Raw genomic sequence first — 27964 nt, 5'->3', positions numbered from 1 at the left:
GACAGTCTCATCATCCATTGTGTCATTACGTCCTTATATTTTGGATTACTGATAGGACGTTCTTTTTTGTTTACTTGTGGTATCGATTGTGGCAGTTGTAACTGCATGTTGTCTCACATTCTTCCGCAAATATTTTTTTTAATATTTTTTTTATAAAACAACATTCCTAGCTCACTCTTCCTCACTTGTAGCCACACGCATCTTGAAATTAAAAATAATTCGTCACTGCAATTTTTGCGTCTTTGGCTGAAATGTTTCGTAAGAGTTTTTATATTTTTTACGTTGTTTAAATTCATACTATGAACTATCAAAGGGTTTGTCGGTTTACAAATTTTCACAAACTGCTCTCAATCACAAGGCATCATTATGTCAAATTGTGGTAGTTCTTTCTTTTTCCGATCAATAATAGAATGAATCATGTCTACCTCAGAATCTGCCGTATTCGAACTTCAAGATATTCACAAGAGACGACACGTACTAGATCCATTCTAGATACGTTATAGTTTAGATAACAACTAGTTCTCTTTTGCAGCGCAATTCGGGCAACCAATGTCACTTTTACGTTAAATAGCGTAAGATATCTATTAGATGTGAATTGGATCTCTAAGTCGTATCCTGAGGAAATCGTTCAAGAGTATCTCCAGAATCGCGCAAATGTCATATTTGACAGGTTAGATCTTAAACATATCGTTATCGTATCTTGGTGATGTCTAAAAGATATCTAATAGATGTCTATTTCAAAATCCGAATCGGGCCCAATGTGTCTTACATTTTGTATAAAGTAGGTAAAATAATTTCTAAGTCAGTATAAGGATGTATACTTAAAAAATGCAAACATGTAATACTCACTTTTATTGCCCGTTACTAGGTTAACTAAATGTTTTCCTCGATGAAATTTCAACATATTTTTGAAAAACCACTGATTTTGTATCACTTAATTTTATCACAAACGCGTATTTGTAGTGAGCATGCTATTGTGTTATGAGAATTAAGGTAACATTCACGAATTATGGTGAAAAATCTACCCTCCAGTTTCCTCTGCATATTAAAATATGTGAGGCATAATACTGTAAGTCCGTAAATGCTTCACAATATGACTAGCATTATACTATACTGTATGTGCGCTTCGAACATTGAACTATGAACATACCGTATAATGATTTTATTAAACATCTAGTAGCATTTTACTGTATGTCACTTACATCAAAATGTTTCCCAGAGGATTATGGACTTACAGTAAAATGCATTTCAAAAACTTGGAATTGGTAGTATTTTCGAAAAATCCAGTTTTATGGATCGATGAAGAATCAAAAATTATGTACGATACTGTAAAAAACCGAAAATCACCAAAAATGCACTCGAGAAATCCAGTTTTATGGATCGATGGAAAATCAAAAATTATGTACGAAACTGTAAAAAACCGAAAATCACCAAAAATGGACTTTCTCAGGTACGGATGTAGGAAGGAAGTAACTTTATTGTAAAAAACTTATAGGTAGTTTAAAAGAGGCATTTAATCTTACTTCTTCTTATGGCAAAATACATATAAACAGTCAAACTAAAATATGTAGTATGTCGTTTAGTCTATAACTATTTTGATAATTGATGGGACACTACTACTTAGTATTAAATACTACTGATTTACTGATTAGTCTTTGGATTTAAAGTAAGCTTCAGAAGCGAAAATATCATTATCATAATAATCATAACGCAGCCTAAAAACTAATTGAAGCATATGATCACCCACAAATCTGTTATAAATTTCGTCATGCTATCGAACACGCGTTGACACTTGAAACTGGCAATAAGTGCGGCGCGCGCGTCGTCTGCGCAGCGTCACTGTGACAGCCATGATGGAAGCAGATTGTGACTAAATTGTTTCTTGATTGTAACATTATATGTATAAACTGGTTGTTCGCATCGTATCTATAAGTAAGTAAATATTACATATATGTTCGCCAACAAACTGTCATGCAGTTTGGCGAAAAAATGTGTGTAATGGATTACTGTGTATTTTTAATTGAGTAAATAAATAATAGTAAAAAAGAAAAAAATGATATTGACAGTGTAGAAAAAGGAATATAATGAAAAGAATAAATGTACCTATGTCATTCTTATTGAAAGTGTTTGGAACAATTAATGATAGATTAATATAAGTCCTAACAAATTCTCAAAATTGATTTATCTACTTACTACTACTATGTATTTAACATTAGCTTAGCTTTATCGTAGATATTGAAAATCAGAATATCAGAAATCGTCTATTAAAGTTTGAAATGTTATTAACCAACATTTATGATAAATAGTCCAAATATTTTATTACTTTAAAATGCTAAATTAGGTAAATGAGTCAGGTTGACCACCTAAACTTATTATTTTTTCTACTATGAATAAAGATATGGCCTTAATGCGGTAGTGCAGGGGCATTTACCTTATAAACTACACCAAATGTATTTCCCATAGTATTTACAAACAAATTACTTGGGATGTATTTACGTGATAACAAATTGTCTCTCAACAGGGCCATCTGTTCTTTAAAGACGCCTATTAATATGTGTGACGCTTCATTAAAATCGGATTAGTAATTTTAGCCCCACGTAACTTAGTGAGAGAAAGAAAATCTCAGAATTGATGGAAAACGTTTTGTTTTGTAATAAGTGATATATGTGGTTTCAAAAGTTGTAGAGACTTAAACTATGAGTAGCAATTTAATAAAATAATCTTAAAAGGGTCTCAAACGAACCTCCAGAAAGGTAAATAAGTTGCAAATTACGTACAGTAACACGGTGGGGTTTGTAAAACCCTACTGTATCCGACCCTTGATAATATAAAAAAAATTAAATTAAACTTAGTATGTGAAAGTAACTCTCAGGCCTATTCGGATTTCGAGATAATCACAAGATCTTGAGACGATTTAGAGATCAACTATAGATCTACATTAGATATCGACTAGATGTGACTTAGATATCTAAGTCATAACTTGTCGAAATCGTTCAAGAGGACCTCCAGAATCGCGGAAACGTCAAATTTGACATATCTATCTTACAAATATCTTTAAATTATCCGTATCGTAACTTGTTGAAGTCTAGTAGAAATCTAATTCATTTTCCGAATCGAGCCGTCTGTCTGTCTGTTACCTCTTTACCCTTAAACCGTTGAACCTACATAGGTAGATGAAATTTGCTATGGAGGTAGTTGAGGTCTGGGTAAAGACATATTAAGGTTTTATTAATTATCATCATCGTTCCTCGTAGACGGACTCCGCAAGCAGAATCTAGTATTCTATAAACCTGATAGCAGAGTCTAATAAATAGAGAATATTTACTAATCTCTACTGATAGTACAACCTAAATAGAACGAAGTGATAGTATACCCTAGAACTCATCAATTCTCGAAATAGGTATATTGTACTTCGGTAACTCAACAAACTGTATTACATGGTTGCCAATATGTTACCATATCACTGGACTTACCTTACCTACCTGTATCAAATCCGTATAGCAAAGGCTTATATTTGCTGGCAAGCATACCGCACTCCTTTGCTGGCTTGTACGGCTACAATGATGATAAACACCATAAATAACTTATTCATATACATCTTGCATATTATAAGTGGTCACTAAGAAACTTCCAAATTTACTACCTAACACTTACACTAAATAATGCCCAAAGGACAGGTTGCACAGGTTAAGACCTCGAGTTAAACAGCGACGCGTTGCGGAATAAATCAAGTGTAACTTTAAACCGTGGTGTAACTGGATAAAGTAACATTGTAAGCCCTTAAACGGGAGCTAATGGTGGCTACAAAGAAATATAAGTTTTCCACTAAAGGTTTTTTTAAGTTTAGAAAAGAGATAATGATCGTATGCTAAAATTCTTGGTCTAAAAACGACGTTATCTTCACTCTATAGTTCGTTTTTTAGGGTTCCGTACCTCAAAAGGAAAAAAACGGAACCCTTATAGGATCACTCGTGCGTCTGTCTGTCTGTCCGTCTGTCACAGCCTATTTTCTCGGAAACTACTGGACCAATTAAGTTGAAATTTGGTACACATATGTAAATTAGTGACCCAAAGATGGCCATGTTTTTTTTTATAATTTTAAAATACATAGGTTTGAAGTTATTTAAGAAAATATCCAAAAAATGACCATTCCCCCCCCCTTTATCTCCGAAACTACTGGTTCTAAATTTTTTTTTAAATACACATAATAGTTCTTTACCTATAGATGGCAGGAAAACCTATTAGAAATGTGCAGTCAAGCGTGAGTCGGACTTATGTACGGAACCCTAGAAACGCGAGTCCGACTCGCACTTGGCCGGTTTTTTTAGCATTAGAAAAAAGGCAAAGAATCTTGACGTGTCTTTTTATTGAAAAGCACTTTTGAAAAATAAAAGTCACGCAAATATGTAACAATTATACGATTACGATTATATATACTATTACTTACATTCTTTTGCTTTCATAAGTGATAGTTACTGATTTTTTAAAAAGCGTTTTCAATTAAAAGACTCGCAAAGATCGCGTAGTCTTTTTCTAATGTAAAAAAAACGAACTACACCTAGTGATCATCAACCCATCTATGTAAGTACAAGTAGTATTAAGATATGGTCACGAAATTGGATTTCAAAAAGTTAAGACATCATAATTATGTTACTACTCTTGGAATAAATATTAACAACAACAGTGAAATGCATTTAACGTCGCATAACGCGCATCTAGCTTAAAGCAAGCGTTTTAACTTTTGATTTATTCGACCATCGCTTAGCAACGGTAAATCCGTGATCATTTGACACTGCTTAAGTATCTACCGTTTTAGTGCATGGTGATAATGGACCATTAGTTAACAGTTTTGTGACATTTGCTTGTTAAATTTACAAATGCATTCAAGATGATAGATATAAGTACCTAAGAACGAAAAAATCGAATAGAACATATAGTTAATCGATTTAACTCGAACTGTAGGTACTCTAAAAAATATGAAAACGAGTTATTATGTAGGAATTTTCCCATTTATGACCTATATGCATATATTTATATTACACTGTGCGACAAGCATTCTCAGTTCTTCTATTACTTATATTTGGTGCTATGGATTATGGATAGGTTATATTAAAAACTGCAGATGCCAAACTTTTGATTATCAGACACAGTTTTAAGTCACATGTTTAAACTTTAAGTTATAAAAATATTACGATCAAACTTAGTATTTTTAACTATCTCTTGCGGTTACTCTCTAAAAGGCGCTAAGATATGGGAATCACAATTATCATAACCCATAGATTTAAACTCGGGCCCATTTCACAAAACCTAAATGCACAGCATTTAGCAATACTTAAACTTTCAAGCTCGCATAGTTATGAACGCTAAGCCGGCTGAATAGAAATTGTTTTACCCATTTGGATAATTTATCTCTCTATTCAATACCTATTTACTAGCACAATGAGTGCCAAAGTTTTCAATGAGCTCAAAATATTTGAAATATTCCGGGTACTTGCACGCCTTCGTAATTTGTATCCAAGTTATTGTTATCGATTTTAAATAAACTCTAAAATAGACTGAAGTGATTTATATTCGGTAAAAATATTTGTCTACTTTAAATTAAAAACTAATCAGGGGGCCGATTTCTGAATTTCGACCACTCGATTTCGTATATTTCGTTAAATAATATATCCACTACTAGGCATTTAAATTCTACTAATAGAATTGAAATCGAGTGATCAATACCAATAGATTCCAAATTTCGATCACTCGTATTTCAAAAATTAGCATTTCTCCGTTTTCCACCGATTTTCGAGTGACGAAATCGAGCGATCGACATTCAAAAATCGGCCCCCTGTGTAGAATTCTGCCATTAAGAATAGTTAGGCAAATTAAAAAATAACTTTTGCTTAGATTAAATTAAAGTTAAATTTGACTATTTTGATACATTATTGTTTTATTATGACGAAATGTTTTATAATCTATTCCTAATATTAGATTAACTTTCATCGCCACGCTCCGGTTACGGAACCCTCGAGACCGCATAATATTATATTTGCCTCCACCACAGAACCGTTTGCTACTAACTAGAGACTTAGTGACGTCGAGATGTCGATGGAAGAAAAAGTTGTTATTTAGAACACAATAATTTAAAATTTGCACGTCTGCGATTAGAATTCGGACTTGTGAGAAAATTGTAAGATGTTAAAAAAACATGAAACATTTATTTATTAAGTAAAGCTTATTTCATATTTATTTTGGCTCAGTATGTATTAAATTTTAAATCGTGCATAAAACATTTAAAATATACTAGCAGTTATTGTAAAGGAAGTATAGGTGTACCACTTATTTCAGGCGGTTGGTAATAAAGATACATGGTGTTTTTTTTTTTTAAAGAAGATAGCTCAGTTTTGGAATGAATGAATTGATTAGAATTCGGACTTGTAAGAAAATTTTAAGATGTTAAAAAACATGAAACATTTTATTTATTAAGTAAAGCTTATTTCATATTTCTTTTGGCTCAGTATGTATTAAATTTAAAATCGTGCATAAAACATTTAAAATATACTAGCAGTTATTGTAAAGGAAGTATAGGTGTACCACTTATTTCAGGCGGTTGGTAATAAAGTTGCATGGTGATTTTTTAAAAGAAGATAGCTCAATTTTGGAATGAATTTAAAAATAATACAAATTAGTTTGATGCAGCCAAACCTACAACCAGACCCTGGCTAACCATAGGTAATTAGTAATTAATTCTTACTAATTGCCTCATGTAAATGGTAGAACTGTAGTAATACTATTAAAAATATAGCTAGATAATATTTGAAGTGCTTTGTATATTCGCCCAGTGGCCACATAACATGAGCATATTAAAAATAAAATTCTGTCAATATCCTATTAGTATTACATAAGAATTATGTTGACACTAAAGTATCGATATAGTGTCTTTACTATAAAGTAAGAGGATGCATAGATTTGATCCGCACGCGCTTGCCGCTTGTAATGCAATATTATTGTGTTTATCACCGGCTTCAGACCACCTTCGGTTAAAACTACCTACTTTATTGTTATGTTTACACGATATTTACAATAATTTGATGGTCCTAATTTATAAAGCTTATAATGGTCAATTTATGAAGTTATTTATTTTAAACGCATAGCTATTTATTATTAATACTTAAATTATGTTTGTTCAATTATTAGGCCTCTGTTTAGTTAAGAAGTATTAGCAGTATGTAGTTTTTATTCAAGTAACAAAAAAATATATTTAAGTAAAGTACCTAACCTGTCATTTAGACAGGTTACTTTACTTAAATATATTTTTTTATTACTTGAATAAAAACTACATATTTCACATCTCTAGATAATGTTTTTTTATTTACACAAAACGATGTAATTTATTTGAAAACATAAACATACCTAGTTGGCAGTTGACACAGTAATAAACTGTCTGTAAATGTTGATCAATTCACACTAAGGCCGAAAATAGGTTAATATATTTTTTCTCAAACATGCAATGAAATATTAATGTTATGTTCCTTATAATAGGCTGCGAAGTATGACGTTTCAGGTGCGGCTAGGACAAAAGGTCGTTAATGGAATTTCATACACATCTTGCAGGCCTAGGCCGGCAAAGTCCTCTTTTTTAATTTTCATTTCACAGATATTTGTGACACAGCATCGTGGCATTCATCCATTAAAAAAAACTAGAGGCAGTATTTGCTTTATGGTTCGTAATGACACTCTGCCACTACGCCTATAAAAAAAAAACAAAAAACAATGTTTGCTATAATTTGCAGTTTTATTTGTATAAAATCAACATGAACTTAATAAATAATACATTCAATAATTTTAAATTATAAATTTAACTACACAAATAAAAACATTTAAAATATTTCATCTAAACGTTAGCGGTAAAAAGGTCTACTCAAACACGCGTAGTTATATTTTTTAAATTGTTATGGAGGTAAAGTTGAAAAATATTCATTCCGTTTTATTGGATTTATGGTGCGTTGTTGATTTTTTGACTTTAATGAGTTCCGACGAAATAATGAAATTAATATTGATTGTAATCGTAGGTGTTGGAATTGGCAGCGTAAGCAGAATTGATTTTAATAACTTGCTGCCTCTGCCGCCAAGTCAAAGACGAAGTATGTATATGGTTGCTTATGGCAATTTTATTATTTGAGAAACTAAGAAAAATGGCTTACAGTTTATTAGAAACAGTTTTGTGGCATATTTTAAATGAATGTAACTACAAACTCGTCAACACTGTGGAAATTATACTTATTTACTCCATGCATAAAGCAACGATGTATGTGAAACATGATATCAACATGAAAGACTACATTGTAAACTTATGTGACGAAAACGACAGTCAGACGGATACAAGGCGAAAAAATCAAAGATATATGAAAATATACGGGTAGTAAAAATACACGACTCGTGTAAAACATACGCGTGATAATGATATAGGTACGTGTTGGTTATATTTTGGGTGTAGTATACTTTTAGTTTTTTCTATAAATAAAACTTGGGTTTCGTGGATTTTTTATTTTATTTATTTCATTGCATGTTTGAGAAAAGCACTATACATACCTCGGCGGGAAATGGGGTTGCCCGCGCTCAGACCTATCCGATCTATATGTCTTCGGCCGGCAACCCCTTTCGTCCCGGCCTCTGTAGTAATGTACTATTAATCCACGACATCGACAATTCGACGTTCTGACTCCTTTGCTTTCAACTATGATTTACATTAAAACAAAACATAGTTATCAATTGACATAGTAACAGCACACGATAACGGGCTGTATAATTTGATTACTTACACGCATAAAATGTACAATTAATAAAATATCTACTGGCACGGCTTCCTCCGATAACGTCCACAATTTACATTTTATTTGTAGTTCATTTTAATTAAATTTAAGGGATAGTATGGAATATTTTAAAAATAAAATGTGGTTGATTTTTGGTTGACTGTATAGGTATAGGTATAATGAATATCATGAGCATTAATCGTTAATATTAATAGCTCTTGTTTGACAGTACAGCCATGAAAAACGTTGTCACCCTGACACTGTGTGTATAGTCTGTAATAGACTGAAAGGCCTGTGATGATGATGATTTTTGACAGTGCAATTATTATTATCTACTTCCAGCTTTTTCAAGTACAACTCGTTAAACTGCTTTAACTCCCCTCCTCTCCTCTCCTCCTTACTACATTCGTAATAATTTGCAAGTATTGCAACCTGCATTGCACCCTCTTAGAGAATGGACTCTGAGACAAATAGTATGTACAGTGGAAGTCAAAGATATGTTTATATTTTTCGCCTTATTACGTCGACTGTACTTTACCAGATTATAAAAACTATTTGTGCGCCTAATTTTATCCAAATCAAATCAACCATTTTTGCGCGATGGAGAAACTAAAATCCAAATATGCAAACATTTTGTAAGTTTATAATATTAATAGGATTACAAACCTGTCAGACATGAGCTGTTTTATAATGTATAGAGCTTTGCTCGGAAAACATAAAAACCCATAAATGCGCGTTTTTCCAGAGATAAGACCTAGCTAGCTCGATTTATCGCCCCCGAAAACCCCCATAATTATAGCAAATTTCATCGAAATCGTTAGAGCCGTTTCCGAGATCCCCGAAATATATATATTTCATATTCATTAAATAAATAAACATATCAATAAATACACAAGAATTGCTCGTTTAAAGGTATTAGATAGATGTATTATACCTACAGCGATTTAAGACAACCTTGACATTAATTTCATTCTAATACCATTAAAATAGAACATTGGTAACTTTACTATAATAAATGAGCTAAAAATCTAAACTGACCACAAAAATAGGATAAATATGTTATTTACGTATGTCCTCTTAAACATAAATTCAATATAACGCTCTATGTCCTTATCAGTTGCACATGCGTAGTAAGTAGTAGCGGTTGTAAAATTATCACGCATGGCCATAGCATGTGTATGCATATGTGTTGTGTTTATAAGTAGCATGGTTCAGTAACATCGCCGTAATGGGTCATCTCACTACTACAAACACAGTGATTACGTTTTATTTAAGGACTTGTAAAATAAAGTCGCAATATCTACCCTATTTAAGTGTAGATCATATGCATAGTCACGTACAGCTGTTTATTTTTTCCACAGTTTAACGACTTATCTTGATTCTACTTAAATACACAGCTTATATACTTAATCAATTAGTTACAGTAACATAAATAGGTACATAGTTAAACTAAAGCATTTGAAATAAAATATACGAGTAAATAGCTGTATTAATAGACAATTACGTAACAAGCAGGAAAACAATAAACGACTGCGCATAATTAAACAATTAATTATAAATCTAGAAATGAATTTTATGGTCTGTTAATCATAGCGTTTAAATAAAACGTGGCTCAATTTTGATTTCATAAATGCCATAATCAAAGTAATTATAAAACGTGGCCGTTTTCTTATCTAACTAGTCTATAACACCGGTCTGGTAATATAAAAGTAAAGATGACTAGAGCCAGCTCACCTGCATAAACTCCTGTTGAATGATGTAAATTCTGATATCGAACAGGTAGGCACTATATGATACTGGTTATAATAATGCAATAAATTTAAATCAATGTAAAAAAACAGCCGTCAATTAATTATTAAAGACGCAGTACGCAAGTCAAAGTTTAGTTTAATAGAATAGAATAGAATAGAATAGTTATAATTGATTTATTCGTAAGCACAAACAATCGGTACAATACATTATATAAAAGAAAACACAAAATAAGATTAAAACACACTCATAGATTTTTTTTATAGTTGTGCCTATTAAACTAATACTACTACAGTTCATTGTTTCTTTGCGGCTGGCTAGTTTATAATGTATTACATGACCCATGCAAGTAGTTACGAATAGTAAATACCAACTTTCCCACAGCAATATGAACTGATTTGCGATATTATGTTTGCTGATAGCAACACATAGCCATGAGTGGATAGCAAACACTTCGGGTTTTATTAAAATGTTTTAAAATTATCAAATGTTTCATCATAATAAACAGTGGGGAGTTTTGATTATGATGATAGAAAAAATCTAACACACAGTTTCAATAAAAGCCATTCTGAATTTTACCAGAATATTACCGACACAATTTAGCCTTTCCGTAAAGAACTAAAATACCTTTCACCTTGATTGTTTTACTTTTAATTACTATGTGTTTCCTTTAATTTTCATAAGCTTTTATTTCGCATCATCTGAACAGAACTTTTTTGAAATCAACCGCTGTTTGTGTTACTTTGAGCTACACCAATGAGCGAATCGCTCGTTGCTTGCAGGAAATGCGTTTTAAAACTAGTTTAGCACGCTAGGTGACCTAAATCAAAGTGACGTAGTCCATCAAATAGAGCATAATCTCGCTCGTCAGGACGCTAAGAGCTAGCTTCGGGGAGCTGCTACTGTCCAACACTTCTAATCAAGTATCAAGCGAAGAGCGTTTAGTATGAAATATCGTTTAAATCTAAGTTTGTACAAACAGAAACCTTTCAAAACATTATTGCCAGCACGTCAACTCCCATCATTTTTCTTTATAGGACTTCGTATTTATTCAGCAGAAACTTGAAGCAATAAATTAAATAACAGTTAATAGGAGAAATTAAGTGACGTGCGGTACATTCTGGCTATATTTTTTTTAGTTTTACGCATTTTTACTCGTAAAAAACGCAGATCCATAAAACGCTGTAATATCTTGCCTTGTGGCTAGTTGAAGCTTTACTATTATGTACTTACTATGTTATAGCGTATACACACATGAACTTTTGCAGGCGGGGAACAGCAGAAGCGGTTCTAGAACCGGTTTATAGAATACTGCACGTTGACTCCGAGCACAGGGCCAATGGAGCCAAATTTACATGTATATTTTTATTTTTCGTAATTCGTAAGGAGTGTAGTTAATATACTAACAATAAGAAAAAAACTCTGCTGATTAGGTATATACGCTTCATTGAATTAGATTAAGGAGAAAGTACTTTCGTGGTGGCCAAATTAAATTTGCAACATACCTACCTAATCAATAATCATATTATACGTTATGTAAGTAGATGAAAGTCGCGATCTTTCGGAAATATAGGAAAAAAATTACCGTCCATATTGCATTTTTTACTTCGTGCATAAGTAGACTACCTAGTCCCAAAATTACCCAAATATTTCATGGGTGAAAGACCATAATATTATTATTATGATAGTCACTTAAAGAAAATAATTTCATACGCTAATTGTTTGTATTAGGTTGCTGAATGGAGACCAGGCTCTCTAAAGAGAGTCTAATTTTCAAATTTATTATTGTTACTAGTCCTCTCCGCGTTTTCTTTGTTCGCTCGCTAGATTTTGCTGTGAGGCGTCTTTATTACTTCTTGTCCTCAGATAGTATCGCCGCGCCTGCGCGCTGCAATCACTTACTATAACTATATTGTGCCCTGGGTTTCCTGGTCGAAATAATGCTGTGTTTTGTTTTGTCAAACGAGGATTAGAGCTCTTAATAATAAATCCAAAAGCGGCAATAAAGAAAACCAATGTATTACCTGTTCGTTGACTGACTTCTTCCAATATTCAAATTATATATATTATCTCTCATTATCTATTCAAATTGGCTCTTCTAATTCACCTACGTATTTTCAACTGCAATTACATAGCTAATTTAACATTCTTCATAATCTTAGCCTGATATAAATAAAACTTACTAATTATGATATTAAAAATAAATCGACAAACGTCTGACTAATTAACAGCGAAAAATATTGTATTGAATATTTTATTTTTGTGTCTTATCAGTAATTCAGTAGGCACGTACAGAGTAAAAGTTACTTAACACATAAATCACGACCCTACTTTCTTTACAATAGCACCATACCTATGTTTCATACTACTCGCAAAGACCAGAAGCCAGGCTACAGTTTATGGAGAGTTAGCTGAACGTATTGGTTGATTGTCCAGTCGGCCCTGTTATTAGTGGCCATTGATGGAAACCTCTGGACGTTGTTGACGGGGTATAAAACCCTCGAACGACACACTTTATTGGCCACTGTGCTGTGAATTTGTATGAATTCTGCGTTTTCGTGTATAAATATACAAGAGCTTCAAGAACATAAATTAGCCAAGTCGAAGTAGCAATGTTACGGTTACAGGTTTATTGATATTAATATTTATACAAAATAATGGAATTTGTTTTTATTGATAAAGGAAGCAATATATTAAACAGGGTTCGTTTAACTCCTTTTAGATATATGTAGATGTATTTCGTTCTTCCTTTATTTTATATCTTTGACAGGTTTTTAGTTAAACTACAAGTACCTATTGCTAGTTTGGTGTTTTTCGTAATTAATATCATGATATAAAATATTAACAGCAACTCAAGATTAGTTAAACATAATTCCTTCACATCTAAATCTTTAAACTAACAATCATTAAAAATCACTGACTTTCGTCATTTACAAACATTATAATTTTAATCTTCTATACATAAATTACTGTACAGTCGTTAAATATCAGTTCTAGGGATTGCATTGACATAAAGCTTAACTACAAGGTTATATTTGCTGTCACTCATGTACTCGGAGACCTTAACAACTTAACCATTGGGTATATTTTGGTCACTAGCAGCGTTATTACTTACTTTGTGACTTGCCCTTGCGCAACTTCAGCACGAGCCAACGGTAGGAGTAGGTATTCTATTCCATATTTGAATTTGTTTAAAATAGATTATTAACGCTTCTCTTATGGTCTGGACGGGTTTCAAGTTTGGATATTTTGGTGTGTATTTAATAATTAAATCTATGATTTATATTCAGATTTCTCAATCTTGTTATACTTAGTCAGTTTTAGCTTGAGCAGGTATATAATTAATGGAAGAGACGGATTTCCAGCGCCTAGTTTCCGATTGTACGAGGTGTTAAAAACGTTATTTTTAAATTAGTTTAATTAGCTGAAATCAATTATGAGCCCCTTTAATACTCAACATATGAAACAAGCCCATCAAATGGTTACCTAATACATTAAAAACTTACAAAGAAATATCCTGCAATACGCAAAATATAAAAATGTGTGCATCGTGCAAACATCAGAAAAACAGCTTTATCTCAGTTTGTAGAAATACAGTCGTACCTAAGTATACATAAGTTTTACAAAGGCCATGTTACAGGCAAAATCTAGAACGTATTTAAATTTTAATCTGTATCGAGACCCGACGCCGCGGGCCAATACTGTAGCAAACAATACCTAATTGTCTAACGAGCGGATTTACGACAATCACAAAGCCGCTATTGTTAAATTGCCTAGTTAAGTAGCGTATTTTGTTGTAAACACAGGTCCTTGTTAAATAAGCTAGTTATAATAAGAGCATTTATAACTTATTATCGATGTCTAATTGTGTTCAAGATAGCAGAAACGTGATTAGTGAAAGATTAATGTCTTATTGCAATTTATCAAAGGGTGTTTTTTGTCGATAGCCTTGTCTGTAACATTAGGTACATATTATTATCACAAATATAATGTAAATAGGTACGTGTAGTACGGAGGTATATTTAGTTTTAATTTAATTGATTCAATTGTGTTACGAACATGATCCATATAAAAGTTTTGACAGTTTTGAATAAGTCGATATAAGTCTGGTGATTTATATATTTTTATATTATAGTGCATTGTATTTTATGTACTTGATTCATACAAATATAAGTTTACAATATACGCCAACATACTTTCATGCATGTAGCTTTAAGAGATACTGCTTAATTGTCGTAACACAATGGAATCAATTTACTAAAATTATAGGTCCCTAACTACCTGTATTATACTTGACTGTATTATCATGTTTTGTTTGAAATCAGCTACATTTACGATACCGAGCATTGAGTAATCATGAACCGAACTTTAATTACAATGAACACTCCATCGAAGTGCAATTTATAAAGCTTTCAGTTGCGTATTTATAAATGGCGGTGTTAAAGCTAATTAAAGCTGGACTGGCTGGTCGTCCATCTACTGCGACCTACTTGTGTAGGCACTGTAGGCTGCAGACACACTGACTTTTAGAACGGCAAGTGATTGAAGTAATTACAGAAAGTAAGCAAAGTTGGTGATCTTCAGCATCAAAAGAAAAGTTTCTATGATTTTTTAGGATGTCGTACCCAAAGGGTAAAAACGGGACCCTATTACTAAGACTCCACTGTCCGTCTGTATGTCTGTCTGTCTGTCCGTCTGTCTGTCACCAGGCTGTATCTCATGAACCATGATAGCTTGACAGTTGAAATTTTCACAAATGATGTATTTATGTTACCGCTATAACATGTACCTACTAAAAAGTACGGAACCCTCGGTCTCGTCCGGGTTTTTGCTGCTATATTGTCATTGTAATCATTGCGACAACTAGCAATTTAATTCTAGAAAGTCCAGGGGTGTTCGGTCTAACAGATAATGACGTCGCCAAGGATTTTTACCTAATATAAATTGTTTGCCGTTAGACTAAAATAAGGACTCTTTTGTGTTTTGTAGAATGTTGCCTACAGGCTACGGTGGTATTTCACCACAAGAGCAGGTGCTCCGGATTTCGTAAATCGCAATGTTCGCCCGCGGATGCAAAGCGTCAGTGCGTTTATTATAATAATCGCATAATTTACTCATAGATCAGCTGCAGAGGTGCCGGGTTGGACTGACAGAGTTTGATTTCACTTGCTTATCATGAATATCGTTTGAAGACCGCCGTTTACTTACACAGGATAAAATCACTTAGCTTCACTAATTGACTATAGCAATTAAGCCTGAAGAAGTAGCCTATAGTGACTTACATGCCAAATGTAGTGGTTGCAAACCCCGGCTCGTACCAGCAAGTTTTTTTGAAATTTACGTACAAAATATAATTTAATACCTACACACCGATCACAATCCGTAAAAAAAAATCTTTAGGAATCTGGAGTTATTCTAATAGGTCCTGTCTGATTTGGATGGTTAGATAGATGGCATTGAAAGTAGGATGCCAAAGTAGACTCGAGGCTCCTTTAAGATGCATCTATTAAAACACTTTGAGTAGGAGAAGCCGATACATGCAATTCAGAGAAACATTGCTTTCTAATGGGTACCTACTTTGATAATACTGTCGAGTGTCGTCACTAAATTTCGCGACGGGATTATATGGGTACCTATAGGTTGTGCGTTTAATTTATAGATCTTCTGCGTTTTAATGAAGTAGCTAGTCGAATCGGTGTTTCCCTTCAATCGCCAAAGCAATTACGGGCTACGAGTTTTGTTAAATGTATCAATGAATACAAAACAGTGAATGGACAGTTACGACACAAATATATTGAATAAACCCGAGTCCAGTCCCGAACCCCAACCTGCAGAGCCAGTCTGCCCACGCGGGTCTGTGCCCAAAGCGTGTGGGTGCAACACCTTGCACCAAGGCAATGCGAACTACTTGGGCTTTCCGATTACTTGGTCCTTCGGTGTAAACAAGGCTCTATATATATAGCAGAAAAAAAACATACATAGGTCATTGTAAATAGTAATTAGTCTTTCTGTAGCGTGAGATAGCAGTCTATTTAAAAAAGGTGACTTATCCATGAACATTTGCAAAACAAAATAATTACCAAGGAGCATACATTTTCACCGTAGTGTTATGCAATTTAATTTTATTTTTACATTTATTTTATTGACTGTTTTAATGAATTTATGCTCATCCGGTTGTGTCTGTGTTTTGTGACTCTGTATTTTATTAACAATAGTCTTAAGTTTTGCTTTGTACAGATACTAACATTTTTATGGGCTTTGCCTGAAATAAATGATTTTATTATTATTCTCTTTATTTATTTCTCATCTTAAGTTAGGTTATTTTATAATATGAATATAAAAGTAAAATATAAAAACACTTACTAAACAATAAAAATTAATATAAACACATTATACCTAACCTACCCTACCTACCTAACCTAGGGTGCCGCCAGCAGCGGGGCAAGGCCCAAGCTACCGGTGGTCAGGGCTGCAGAGAGAGGAACCGGCGGACTATCCGCGCCGTGTCCAAGATCACCGCCTTCTGCATCTGACCCTTGATCCAACCACCTAGCGAGAGTCTCTCAAGGTGTTGGTCGAGACCCTTCGCTATTAGACCGTTTACTGAAACGACTATCGGGACAATGATCGTCGAATCAACATCCCACATGGCGGTTATCTCGTGAGCCAAGTCTAGGTACTTACTGGACATGTCCTTCTCGGCCTTCACGAGATTCTCATCATGGGGGATGGTGATGTCAACGAGCACGGCCCGACGTTGCGATCGATCTATTATCACAATATCAGGCTTATTGGCTACAATAGTCCTGTTAGTGATGATAGATCGATCCCAATAGAGCGTGGCACGACCATTCTCGAGAACAGGCGCAGGTAAGTACTTGTAGTACGGTACTTCGCGGTCCACAAGGTCATATAGAAGAGCAAGTTGCTGGTGAATAATCCTGGCTACGAGATTATGTCTGTGCAAGTACTCGCCGTTAGCAAGATGAGAGCAACCGGAAATGATATGCCTGAGTGACTCTCCGGGACGGCGGCATGCCCGACAGATGTCGACCGTACCGTCCTTCAGGATATATTTCCGATAGTTGTTCGTCATCATCACTTCGTCCGCAATTGCACAGGCAAAACCCTCGGTTTCTCCGAAGAGGTCCCCGAATCGTAACCAGTTCACCGACGCGAGCAGGTCCACATCGGGTCCCGTGAGGGCCTTGTAGAACCGCCCGTGTAGCACCTTACTCTCCCATGCCGCCTTGCGATCCGCAGTACTTAGTACCACAGGTTTGCGCCAGTTCTCGTTTGCCAAGGAAAGCGGCGTGAGGTTCCTATCTACTGCCACCACATCACGATGCATCCCACACTCGTTGTTAAGGAAATAGTTCCTGAGATTGTACACCTCGTGGTTGTGGAGATCCTTGGCGTTTAGGAAGCCTCGGCCTCCACACTTCCGTGGGATGTACAATCTCATAACTGACGAGCGTGGGTGTAGCATGCGATGTGCGGTGAGCAGTGATCGGACCCTCCGATCCAGGGCGTCCAGCTCGGTCGAGTCCACCTTAGTATGCCAAAGGAGTATGTGAGTAGGGGCATTACCCAGGCGTTGAAGGCGCGCACTTTGTTGCCTCCTGACAAAAGACTGTTAAGGACTTTTGTGAGCCGACTGAAAAAGCGCTCCTTCACCGACCGTCTAATACCCTCGTCCTCAATACCCAACGACTGTGACATACCAAGGTATTTATAGGTTTCTGATTCAGAGATAGATCTGAAAGACATTGTCTCAGAAAGTTGTAAATTTGTTGAATTTACAACCCTCCCCCGCTGTACATGCATAACCGCACATTTATCGACACCAAACTCCATGTGGATGGCACTACTGAAAACTTCGGTGGTTTTCAGTAGCTCCAACAAGTCTTGGCTATTTGGTGCAAATAATTTGAGGTCATCCATGTACAGAAGGTGAGAAATGACTTCACCCTCTATCCGAAGCCGACAACCTAGTCCCAAATCCTTCAGCAGGGTGCTGAGGGGATTCAAAGCTAGGCAGAACCACAGGGGACTCAGACTGTCGCCCTGAAAGATTCCTCGCTCAATCCTTATAAAATCCTGCGGGCCAGGGCGGTCATCCCGGCCTCCTGGTTGACGAAGGACTGTGGTCCACTGTCTCATACACGCGCTTAGGAAGGCTCTCAAAGCTGCATCAACTTTATACAGCTCTAAGACCCTCCCCAACCATGAATGAGGCACCGAATCATAGGCCTTCTTGTAGTCAATCCAAGCGGCCGAGAGGGCACCCTTGTTCCGCCGGATTTGTTGGCAGATGGTCATGTCTATGAGGAGGAGCTCTTTAGTACCACGGGACCCAACCCTACATCCATTTTGAGCGGAAGCCAGAATATTGTTTGCGACAATGTGCGCGTTGATTTTTGCTCTCAAAATGGATGTAAGGAGCTTGTAGAGTGTAGGCAAGCATGTGATGGGTCTGTAGTTCTTCGCTTCCGTGGTACTACCGGACTTATAGAGCAGGAAGGTGACACCAGTTGTTAAGGAAGGTGGGAGAGAACCAAGCTCGAGGGCTTGTTGAAATTGTGCTGCCAAGCAGGAGTGCGAGCATCGGAACCACTTTAGCCAGAAGTTGTGCAATCCATCCGACCCAGGACTTTTCCAGTTTTGGGCCGTGCGGATGGCACAACTGACGTCATCGGGGCTGATGGTGACTGCCCCCATAGGTTCGATGGACTCGCACTCACGCTCGACAACACTCATCCAACCCCCCTCGGTGTGTCCGACAGGCACCGACCAGATGCTACGCCAGAAGTCGGTCATGGCAGTAACATCCGGCGGCTGCGTGTCGGGCGTACGAAGGTTGGTTTCCTCCCACTTTCGGTACACCTTCCTTTGGTCACCTTGAAAAAGGCGATTCTGCTGAAATCGATCCACACGCTCTCTGTAGCGGCGAATACGGTTTGCCCATGCATAGACTTTCTGCTTTAGAAAGTCGATGCGCTCTGTGACATTGGCCATGTAGTCGCGGGGCCTAATATCCGTCCCCGCGAACGCCTGGTTCACAAAGCGCATTACTCGGGGGCGATTGTTTCCCCCCCTGAAGCAGATCAGCTTTGCGATGAGAGTCCTAAACGAGCTGATACGTCGCTCGATCCGCGCTTGCCATGCAGGGACACCTCCGACGGTCCTAGGTGCACGTTCAGCGTCCGGGAACTTGACGCGAGCAACACGGCACGCCGCGATGGCTCCGCAGTACATGATCGAGTGCGTATCATCTAAATCTTTACTAGTCCGCAAATGTGGTTCTAGTAAAGCGTTTAGGGCTCCCATTAGCGCTAGATTGCGTCTATTCATAGGCAGACGTGGTAATCGGGGCCTAGAGTTGGTTGTGGCGCGATACTGCGTAATCGCCTCTTCCAAAGTCCTCCTCAGTTGCTCATTAGCAGTTGTACTCACATTCTGACTCGCGAAGTCCCCCTCGTCGGTACAGAAATCAACCCGTGGCGCCCCCGGTGCCAGGTCGGGTGCGGGCACCGGATCCGGCGACGTGGCGGGCAGATCTCGCACCGAGGTGGAGTCCGCGCGAGCAGAGAGAGCCTCCTGGCGAAGCCGATCAAGTGTCGCGTCATCCAAGCGCTTTAGCCGCTGAATGACGCGCACCTGATCCGATAATCGCTGCTCCGACACGGTGATGGTAGGTTCAAGAGCCTGAAACAGAGGCAGTATTCTCGAACGATAGGCTGATAGCTGTGTTCCGCCCTCTGTAGCCCCATAATAGGCGCGCATGACATTCTCGTTCATGTTTCGAGTCCATCTCATGCGTCGCACTATACCACCGGTAGCGGGAGCCGTGGGCGGGGCAGGATGTCCCGCAGGCCCCAAGCGTGCCGGCAGCGGTGGCCGCCCTCGTCGCGCAGGTGGTCGTGGCGGCGGCGGCGGCGGCCCGCTCTCGTCACTGGACCCGTCTGTGTCAGGCGCCGTTGCGAACTCGTCGCCTGACGACGTTGTGGACGCGGAACTGGACGGAGCGGGCGGGGGTGGTGGTCGTGCGTTGTTGGTCGACTCCGCTGCACGTCTTTGACTCCTCGTAATCATTCTTTGCGTACGTTATTTACTGTTTTGCCGTAATATTGCGTTGACCGTTTTGTCAAACAAATGTCATGTCCGTGGCGTGTGTATGGAATTGTGTACTTATTATTATTCTCTTTATTCATTTCTCATCTTAAGTTAGGTTATTTATAATATGAATATAAAAGTAAAATATAAAAACACTTACAAAACAATAAAAATTAATATAAACACATTATAAAAAACCTAACCTAGGGTGCCGCCAGCAGCGGGGCAAGGCCCAAGCTACCGGTGGTCAGGGCTGCAGAGAGAGGAACCGGCGGACTATCCGCGCCGTGTCCAAGATCACCGCCTTCTGCATCTGACCCTTGATCCAACCACCTAGCGAGAGTCTCTCAAGGTGTTGGTCGAGACTCTTCGCTATTAGACCGTTTACTGAAACGACTATCGGGACAATGATCGTCGAATCAACATCCCACATGGCTGTTATCTCGTGAGCCAAGTCTAGGTACTTACTGGACTTGTCCTTCTCGGCTTTCACGAGATTCTCATCATGGGGGATGGTGATGTCAACGAGCACGGCCCGACGTTGCGATCGATCTATTATCACGATGTCAGGCTTATTGGCTACAATAGTCCTGTCAGTGATGATAGATCGATCCCAATAGAGCGTGGCACGACCATTCTCGAGAACAGGCGCAGGTAAGTACTTGTAGTACGGTACTTCGCGGTCCACAAGGCCGTATAGAAGAGCAAGTTGCTGGTGAATAATCCTGGCTACGAGATTATGTCTGTGCAAGTACTCGCCGTTAGCAAGATGAGAACAACCGGAAATGATATGCCTGAGTGACTCTCCGGGACGGCGGCATGCCCGACAAATGTCGACCGTACCGTCCTTCAGGATATATTTCCGATAGTTGTTCGTCATCATCACTTCGTCCGCAATTGCACAGGCAAAACCCTCGGTTTCTCCGAAGAGGTCCCCGAATCGTAACCAGTTCACCGACGCGAGCAGGTCCACGTCGGGTCCCGTGAGGGCCTTGTAGAACCGCCCGTGTAGCACCTTACTCTCCCATGCCGCCTTGCGATCCGCAGTACTTAGTACCACAGGTTTGCGCCAGTTCTCGTTTGCCAAGGAGAGCGGCGTTAGGTTTCTGTCTACTGCCACCACATCACGATGCATCCCACACTCGTTGTTAAGGAAATAATTCCTGAGATTGTACACCTCGCGGTTATGGAGATCCTTGGCATTTAGGAAGCCTCGGCCTCCACACTTCCGTGGGATGTACAATCTCATAACTGACGAGCGTGGGTGTAGCATACGATGTGTGGTGAACAGTGATCGGACCCTCCGATCCAGGGCGTCCAGCTCGGTCTGAGTCCACCTTAGTATGCCAAAGGAGTATGTGAGTAGGGGCATTACCCAGGCGTTGAAGGCGCGCACTTTGTTGCCTCCTGACAAAAGACTGTTTAGGACTTTTGTGAGCCGACTGAAAAAGCGCTCCTTCACCGACCGTCTAATACCCTCATCCTCAATACCCAACGACTGTGACATACCAAGGTATTTATAGGTTTCTGATTCAGAGATAGATCTGAAAGACATTGTCTCAGAGAGTTGTAAATTTGTTGAATTTACAACCCTCCCCCGCTGTACATGCATAACCGCACATTTATCGATACCAAATTCCATGTTGATGGCATTACTGAAGACTTCGGTGGTTTTCAGTAGCTCCAACAAGTCTTGGCTATTTGGTGCAAATAATTTGAGGTCATCCATGTACAGAAGGTGAGAAATGACTTCACCCTCTCTCTGAAGCCGGCAACCTAGTCCCAAATCTTTCAGCAGGGTGCTGAGGGGATTCAGAGCTAGGCAGAACCACAGGGGACTCAGACTGTCGCCCTGAAAGATTCCTCGCTCAATCCTTATAAAATCCTGCGGGCCAGGGCGGTCATCCCCGCCTCCTGGTTGACGAAGGACTGTGGTCCACTGCCTCATACACGTGCTTAGGAAGGCTCTCAAAGCTGCATCAACTTTATACAACTCTAAGACCCTCCCCAACCATGAATGAGGCACCGAATCATAGGCCTTCTTGTAGTCAATCCAAGCGGCTGAGAGGGCCCCCCTGTTCCGTCGGATTTGTTGGCAGATGGTCATGTCTATAAGGAGGAGCTCTTTAGTACCACGGGACCCAACCCTACATCAATTTTGAGCGGAAGCCAGAATATTGTTTGCAACAATGTGCGCGTTGATTTTTGCTCTCAAAATGGATGTAAGGAGCTTGTATAGTGTAGGCAAGCATGTGATGGGTCTGTAGTTCTTCGCTTCCGTGGTACTACCGGACTTATAGAGCAGGAAGGTGACACCAGTTGTTAAGGAAGGTGGAAGAGAACCAAGCTCGAGGGCTTGTTGAAATTGTGCTGCCAAGCGCGAGTGCGAGCATCGGAACCACTTTAGCCAGAAGTTGTGCAATCCATCCGGCCCAGGACTTTTCCAGTTCTGGGCCGTGCGGATGGCACAACTCACGTCATCGGGGCTGATGATGACTGCCCCCATGGGTTCGATGGACTCGCGCTCATGCTCGACAACACTCATCCAACTCCCCTCGGTGTGCCCGGCAGGCACCGACCAGATGCTACGCCAGAAGTCAGTCGTGGCAGTAGCATCCGGCGGCTGCGTGTCGGGCGTACGACACGCAGGTTGGCTTCCTCCCACCTTCGGTACACTTTCCTTTGGTCACTTTGAAAAAGGCGATTCTGCTGGAATCGATCCACACGCTCTCTGTAGCGGCGAATACGGTTTGCCCATGCATAGACTTTTTGCTTTAGAAAGTCGATGCGCTCTGTGACATTGGCCATGTAGTCGCGGGGCCCGATATCCGTCCCCGCGAACGCCTGGTTCACAAAGCGCATTACTCGGGGGCGATTGTTGCCCCCCCTGAAGCAGATCAGCTTTGCGATGAGAGTCCTAAACGAGCTGATACGTCGCTCGATCCGCACTTGCCATGCAGGGACACCACCGACGGTCCTAGGTGCACGTTCAGCGTCCGGAAACTTGACGCGAGCAACACGGCACGCCGCGATGGCTCCGCAGTACATGATCGAGTGCGTATCATCTAAATCTTTACTAGTCCGTAAATATGGCTCTAGTAAAGCGTTTAGGGCTCCCATTAGCGCTAGATTGCGTCTATTCATAGGCAGACGTGGTAATCGTGGCCTAGAGTTGGTTGTGACGCGATACTGTGTAATCGCCTCTTCCAAAGTCCTCCTCAGTTGCTCATTAGCAGTCGTACTCACATTCTGACTCGCGAAGTCCCCCTCGTCGGTACAGAAATCAACCCGTGGCGCCTCCGGTGCCAGGTCGGGTACGGGCACCGGATCCGGCGACGTGGCGGGTAGATCTCGCACCGAGGTGGAGTCCGCGCGAGCAGAGAGAGCCTCCTGGCGAAGTCGATCAAGTGTCGCGTCATCCAAGCGCTTTAGCCGCTGAATGACGCGCACCTGATCCGATAATCGCTGCTCCGACACGGTGATGGTGGGTTCAAGAGTCTGAAACAAAGGCAGTATTCTCGAACGATAGGCGGACAGCTGTGTTCCCCCCTCTGTAGCCCCATAATAGGCGCGCATGACATTCTCGTTTATGTCTCGAGTCCATCTCATGCGTCGCACTATACCACCGGTAGCGGGAGCCGTGGGCGGGGCAGGATGTCCCGCAGGCCCCAAGCGTGCCGGCAGCGGTGGCCGCCCTCGTCGCGCAGGTGGTCGTGGCGGCGGCGGCGGCGGCCCGCTCTCGTCACTGGACCCGTCTGTGTCAGGCGCCGTTGCGAACTCGTCGCCTGACGACGATGTGGACGAGGAAGTGGACGAGGCGGGCGGGGGTGGTGGGCGTGCGCTAGTTGTTACCGCTTTAGTTCGACTTCTTGTTATCATTTCTAATTGCCTGGTTTTGCCGCTGGTGTATGACAAATGTCAACACGGTAGTAACGACTGCAACCCATGGTCGTGGTTTTTAATACTCAATTATATGAGTTGTCCGCAAGATTTACAAATAACTCGGTTCACGGTGGGTATATGATCAGTCTTTTAGGGCAAAAACCACATGTAAAAATATATTTTTTGTAAAGAAATGTAAAAGGACGTCTGTCAGTGTCAGCGGTTTTTTTTTTTATTATTATTATTATATAAAACTGAGTGATCCAATACACACAGCTAAAAGTTGAAAATAAAAATGTAGGTATGTATAAAAATAGATATTTAAACGGACTAATTAGAACGGTTTAGAATTTAAAAAATTAAATTTGGCACGCAAATTATGACATGGGCCAATAAGAAACATTTAGGAGACTTTCTGCCGTATTCGAACTTCAAGATATTCACAAGAGACGACACGAACTAGATCCATTCTAGATACGTTATAGTTTAGATATCAACTAGTTCTCTTTTGCAGCGCAATTCTCGCAACCAATGTCACTTTTACGTTAGATAGAGTAAGATATCTATTAGATGTGAATTGGATCTCTAAGTCATATCCTGTGGAAATCATTCAAGGGTATCTCCAGAATCACGCAAATGTCAAATTTGACAGGTTAGATCTTAAACATATCGTTATGTATCTTGGTGATGTCTAAAAGATATCTAATAGATGTCTATTTCAAAATACGAATCGGGCCCTTTATCCTCAAATGCATCTCTTAAGAGGGCGAATTGGGGATAAAAGTCAATATGGGAATACTGAGGAGGGCAAGTGGGGGGTGGGAGGACAAAATCGCGGGCAGAGACTAGTGCATTACTTAATAATTCTAGGATCCAAGTCATTTGTAAAATTACCATTATACCGTAAACGACACGAACGCTAAATAACAAATGATAATCAAATCATTACACCGCAAACTGTGTTATTTCGCAAAACTAATAGCGATGATCGTTGAAAAATTATTCATAATGCGCTCGTTCTTGACCCAGATCCTGCGCGTACGCATGCGCGCCGCACTAGGAAATCATTCGATGATTTTTCCTGTTAATGATAATGATTGTATTATCAAGGATCATGCAGCTGGTAACGTTTTATGTAACCAGAATAAGAAAAACAGTGTCACAGAATTATGGAATTTTACGTACATGTAATACAGACACATAAGAACTGCATAAAAACCAAAATCTGTGATTCATAATCTACCGAAAGTACTCACAGCCAACATTCCATAAGTTGTTCCACTGTATACAGCCAGCACAGCAAGATTTAATGTAAGCTAATACCTATCTGTAGTATGAAAATGTTTAGCTCCCTGCACTTAAATTAAATTGCAACCCTTTCGGCTGAAATCTTTTAAGATACCTAAAACTCCTTAAATCACGTGAGAATCAGGTCAATTTAACGGTACACCCCGTAACTGTCCACATAACAATTAGGTATTCCATTCCTAGAGCCCTGAACATGACCAGTACGTGCCTAGGGTATCCTAGGTCTGCTAGGTTGTTATGAATTCGTGATTATGTCACGAACAGTCTTAGTTCACGCTTATGCTATTTACTTGCCAATGACAGTAGTTAATTCGATCGACCTATTTAGTTGTGTTGTTGGGTACAAATGGTACAATGCAAGTTAGAATCTCATTTCAAAGTAACACCGGGTCTGCAGGGGAACGCCAAATAAAATTTTAGATTTTTTTTGTAAACATTCAGAATAGTACCTTAGCTCGATATTGAGTTCATGTAATTTTGACGGGAGTACCTACTGTGTTTAAGGACCCATTTATTTTCTGAAACGTGAAGTAGCGACAAGAAGAATTATGAAGAAGAAACAAGAAAAATTACGAGGACTATTGTATAAAAAAAGTGTCCCCAGTTTTTCATACACAATTTTGGTGTCAATTTTGTGATGGTTCTTACGATGTTGTTAATGTTTTATGTGAATATGCGTCACGGAACTATACATGATTTTTCGTTTTTTTTAACTCGATAGTCCTCATGATTCTGAGTAGTAATAACCCAAAAGTTGACAATAAAAAAAAAACACTTTTTCTGAAAGTTTCTATATACCTATACCTAAGTCAATGCCACAGCATTAGCGGAAGGTGCTGGGGGTGGGATACGGCGTTGCGTGAACAAGAGATTTCCTTTGGCAGGATTGGTCATTAGGACCCAAGGATGGATTTAAGAAGTGGAGCCACCGAGATTTTTGATGTAAATTATTTTTTTTTTAATACTTTTTTTTTATTCCTCTTCACGCCTAAACTGCTAAACCAATTTAGTTAAAATTTGTTACAGAGCTAGTTTCAGTCCCAGGGAATAACATAGCATACTTTTAATCTCAAAAATCATCCCTTAAGGGTGTGAAAATGGAAGTGGAAATTTGTATGGGGATCCAATAACCGCTGAACCGATTTAGATAAAATTTGGTATAGAGATATTCTGAGTCCCGGGGAAGATCATAGGATACTTTTTATTCAAAAACAAATCTCTCAAAAGTGAAAAGGAAGGTGTAAGTTGTATGGGAAATCAATAACGGCTGAACCGATTTTGATGAAATCTATGTCTACATCTTTGATTTAGTTGAAAATGATACTAAACTCGACATAGAACCTATACTTAAAAAAATATTAACCTCAGACGTCACCGACCCTTAAAACCCCCCCATCCCCCACCTGCATCAAAAATCTGGGTGGCTCCACTTCTTAAATACATTTTAGGGACACAAAGATTCTACCAAAGGAAATCTCTTATTCAGTGAACGCCGTATTTGACCTTTTTATGGCTTGAGCACACTCCACTACATGCCCAGTGTCTTTTTAGGATATGTATAAATAGTTTATGTAGTTATACTTAAAAAAATTACAGGTAGAAATGAAAAGTAACTAACGGTAGTTAAAGACACGAAGTCTTTATTTTCTAGTCAGTAGATTGAAGCTTTATAACACGTGGTACGTATTGTTATCCATAGACAACTTTCACGTGCGTTATTAGAGAACACGCATGTAGAGGTAACAAACGGCTGTAATTCGAACCATTATATTCAGATCGCTGCCGCACGCGTCATTACTTCAAATTGATAAATAATTGTAATACACCCTGGTCGGTTCATGTATCATACACTCAATATTGCTTATCTACAAAGTTTTATATATGCTACTTGATTGTGGCGAGTTTTATAACACTAATGTAGTATAAAGTATAATATAATAACGAATTTGAAGTAAGTAACATATTATTGAAAATAAACACGAAGAATTTAATTAAATCTATTTTATGGTCGACAAGTGCAAACACAATCGAAATATTAAGCTTAGAATAAATTTAAAAGTAAAAAAGAGTGAATAAAGAAAAAAAGAAGAAATGTTTAGTTGAAAGTGAAA

The 27964-nt window shown here is 38.7% G+C and overlaps 2 protein-coding genes across 2 annotated transcripts in view; one reads left to right on the top strand and one right to left on the bottom strand.

Annotated features, from left to right (window-relative positions):
* LOC134796096 (uncharacterized) overlaps nt 1–27964 on the top strand; it is a 127934-nt gene that overhangs the window by 16759 nt on the left and 83211 nt on the right. The window lies entirely within an intron of this gene.
* On the bottom strand, nt 23335–24771 carry LOC134796975 (uncharacterized). Its single transcript, XM_063769197.1, has 2 exons — nt 23506–24771; nt 23335–23455 (listed from the first exon to the last, which is right to left on the bottom strand). The coding sequence occupies exons 1-2, from the start codon at nt 24540–24542 to the stop codon at nt 23350–23352; spliced, it is 1143 nt and encodes a 380-aa protein (XP_063625267.1). The 5' UTR covers nt 24543–24771; the 3' UTR covers nt 23335–23349.

This window comes from Cydia splendana, chromosome 1, assembly GCF_910591565.1.
Source record: "Cydia splendana chromosome 1, ilCydSple1.2, whole genome shotgun sequence".
Classification (NCBI taxonomy): Eukaryota; Metazoa; Arthropoda; class Insecta; order Lepidoptera; family Tortricidae; genus Cydia; species Cydia splendana.
This window is presented reverse-complemented; position numbering and strand designations above follow the sequence as displayed.

What these genes read in the sequence shown, in the direction of transcription:
- LOC134796975 (XM_063769197.1), bottom strand. Translation starts at nt 24,542, where the DNA reads ATGATAACAAGAAGTCGAACTAAAGCGGTAACAACTAGCGCACGCCCA. An exon ending in ATGCGCTTTGTGAACCAGGC is followed by an intron (nt 23,456 to 23,505) that starts GTTCGCGGGGAC and finishes CCAATGTCACAG; the next exon opens with AGCGCATCGACTTTCTAAAG.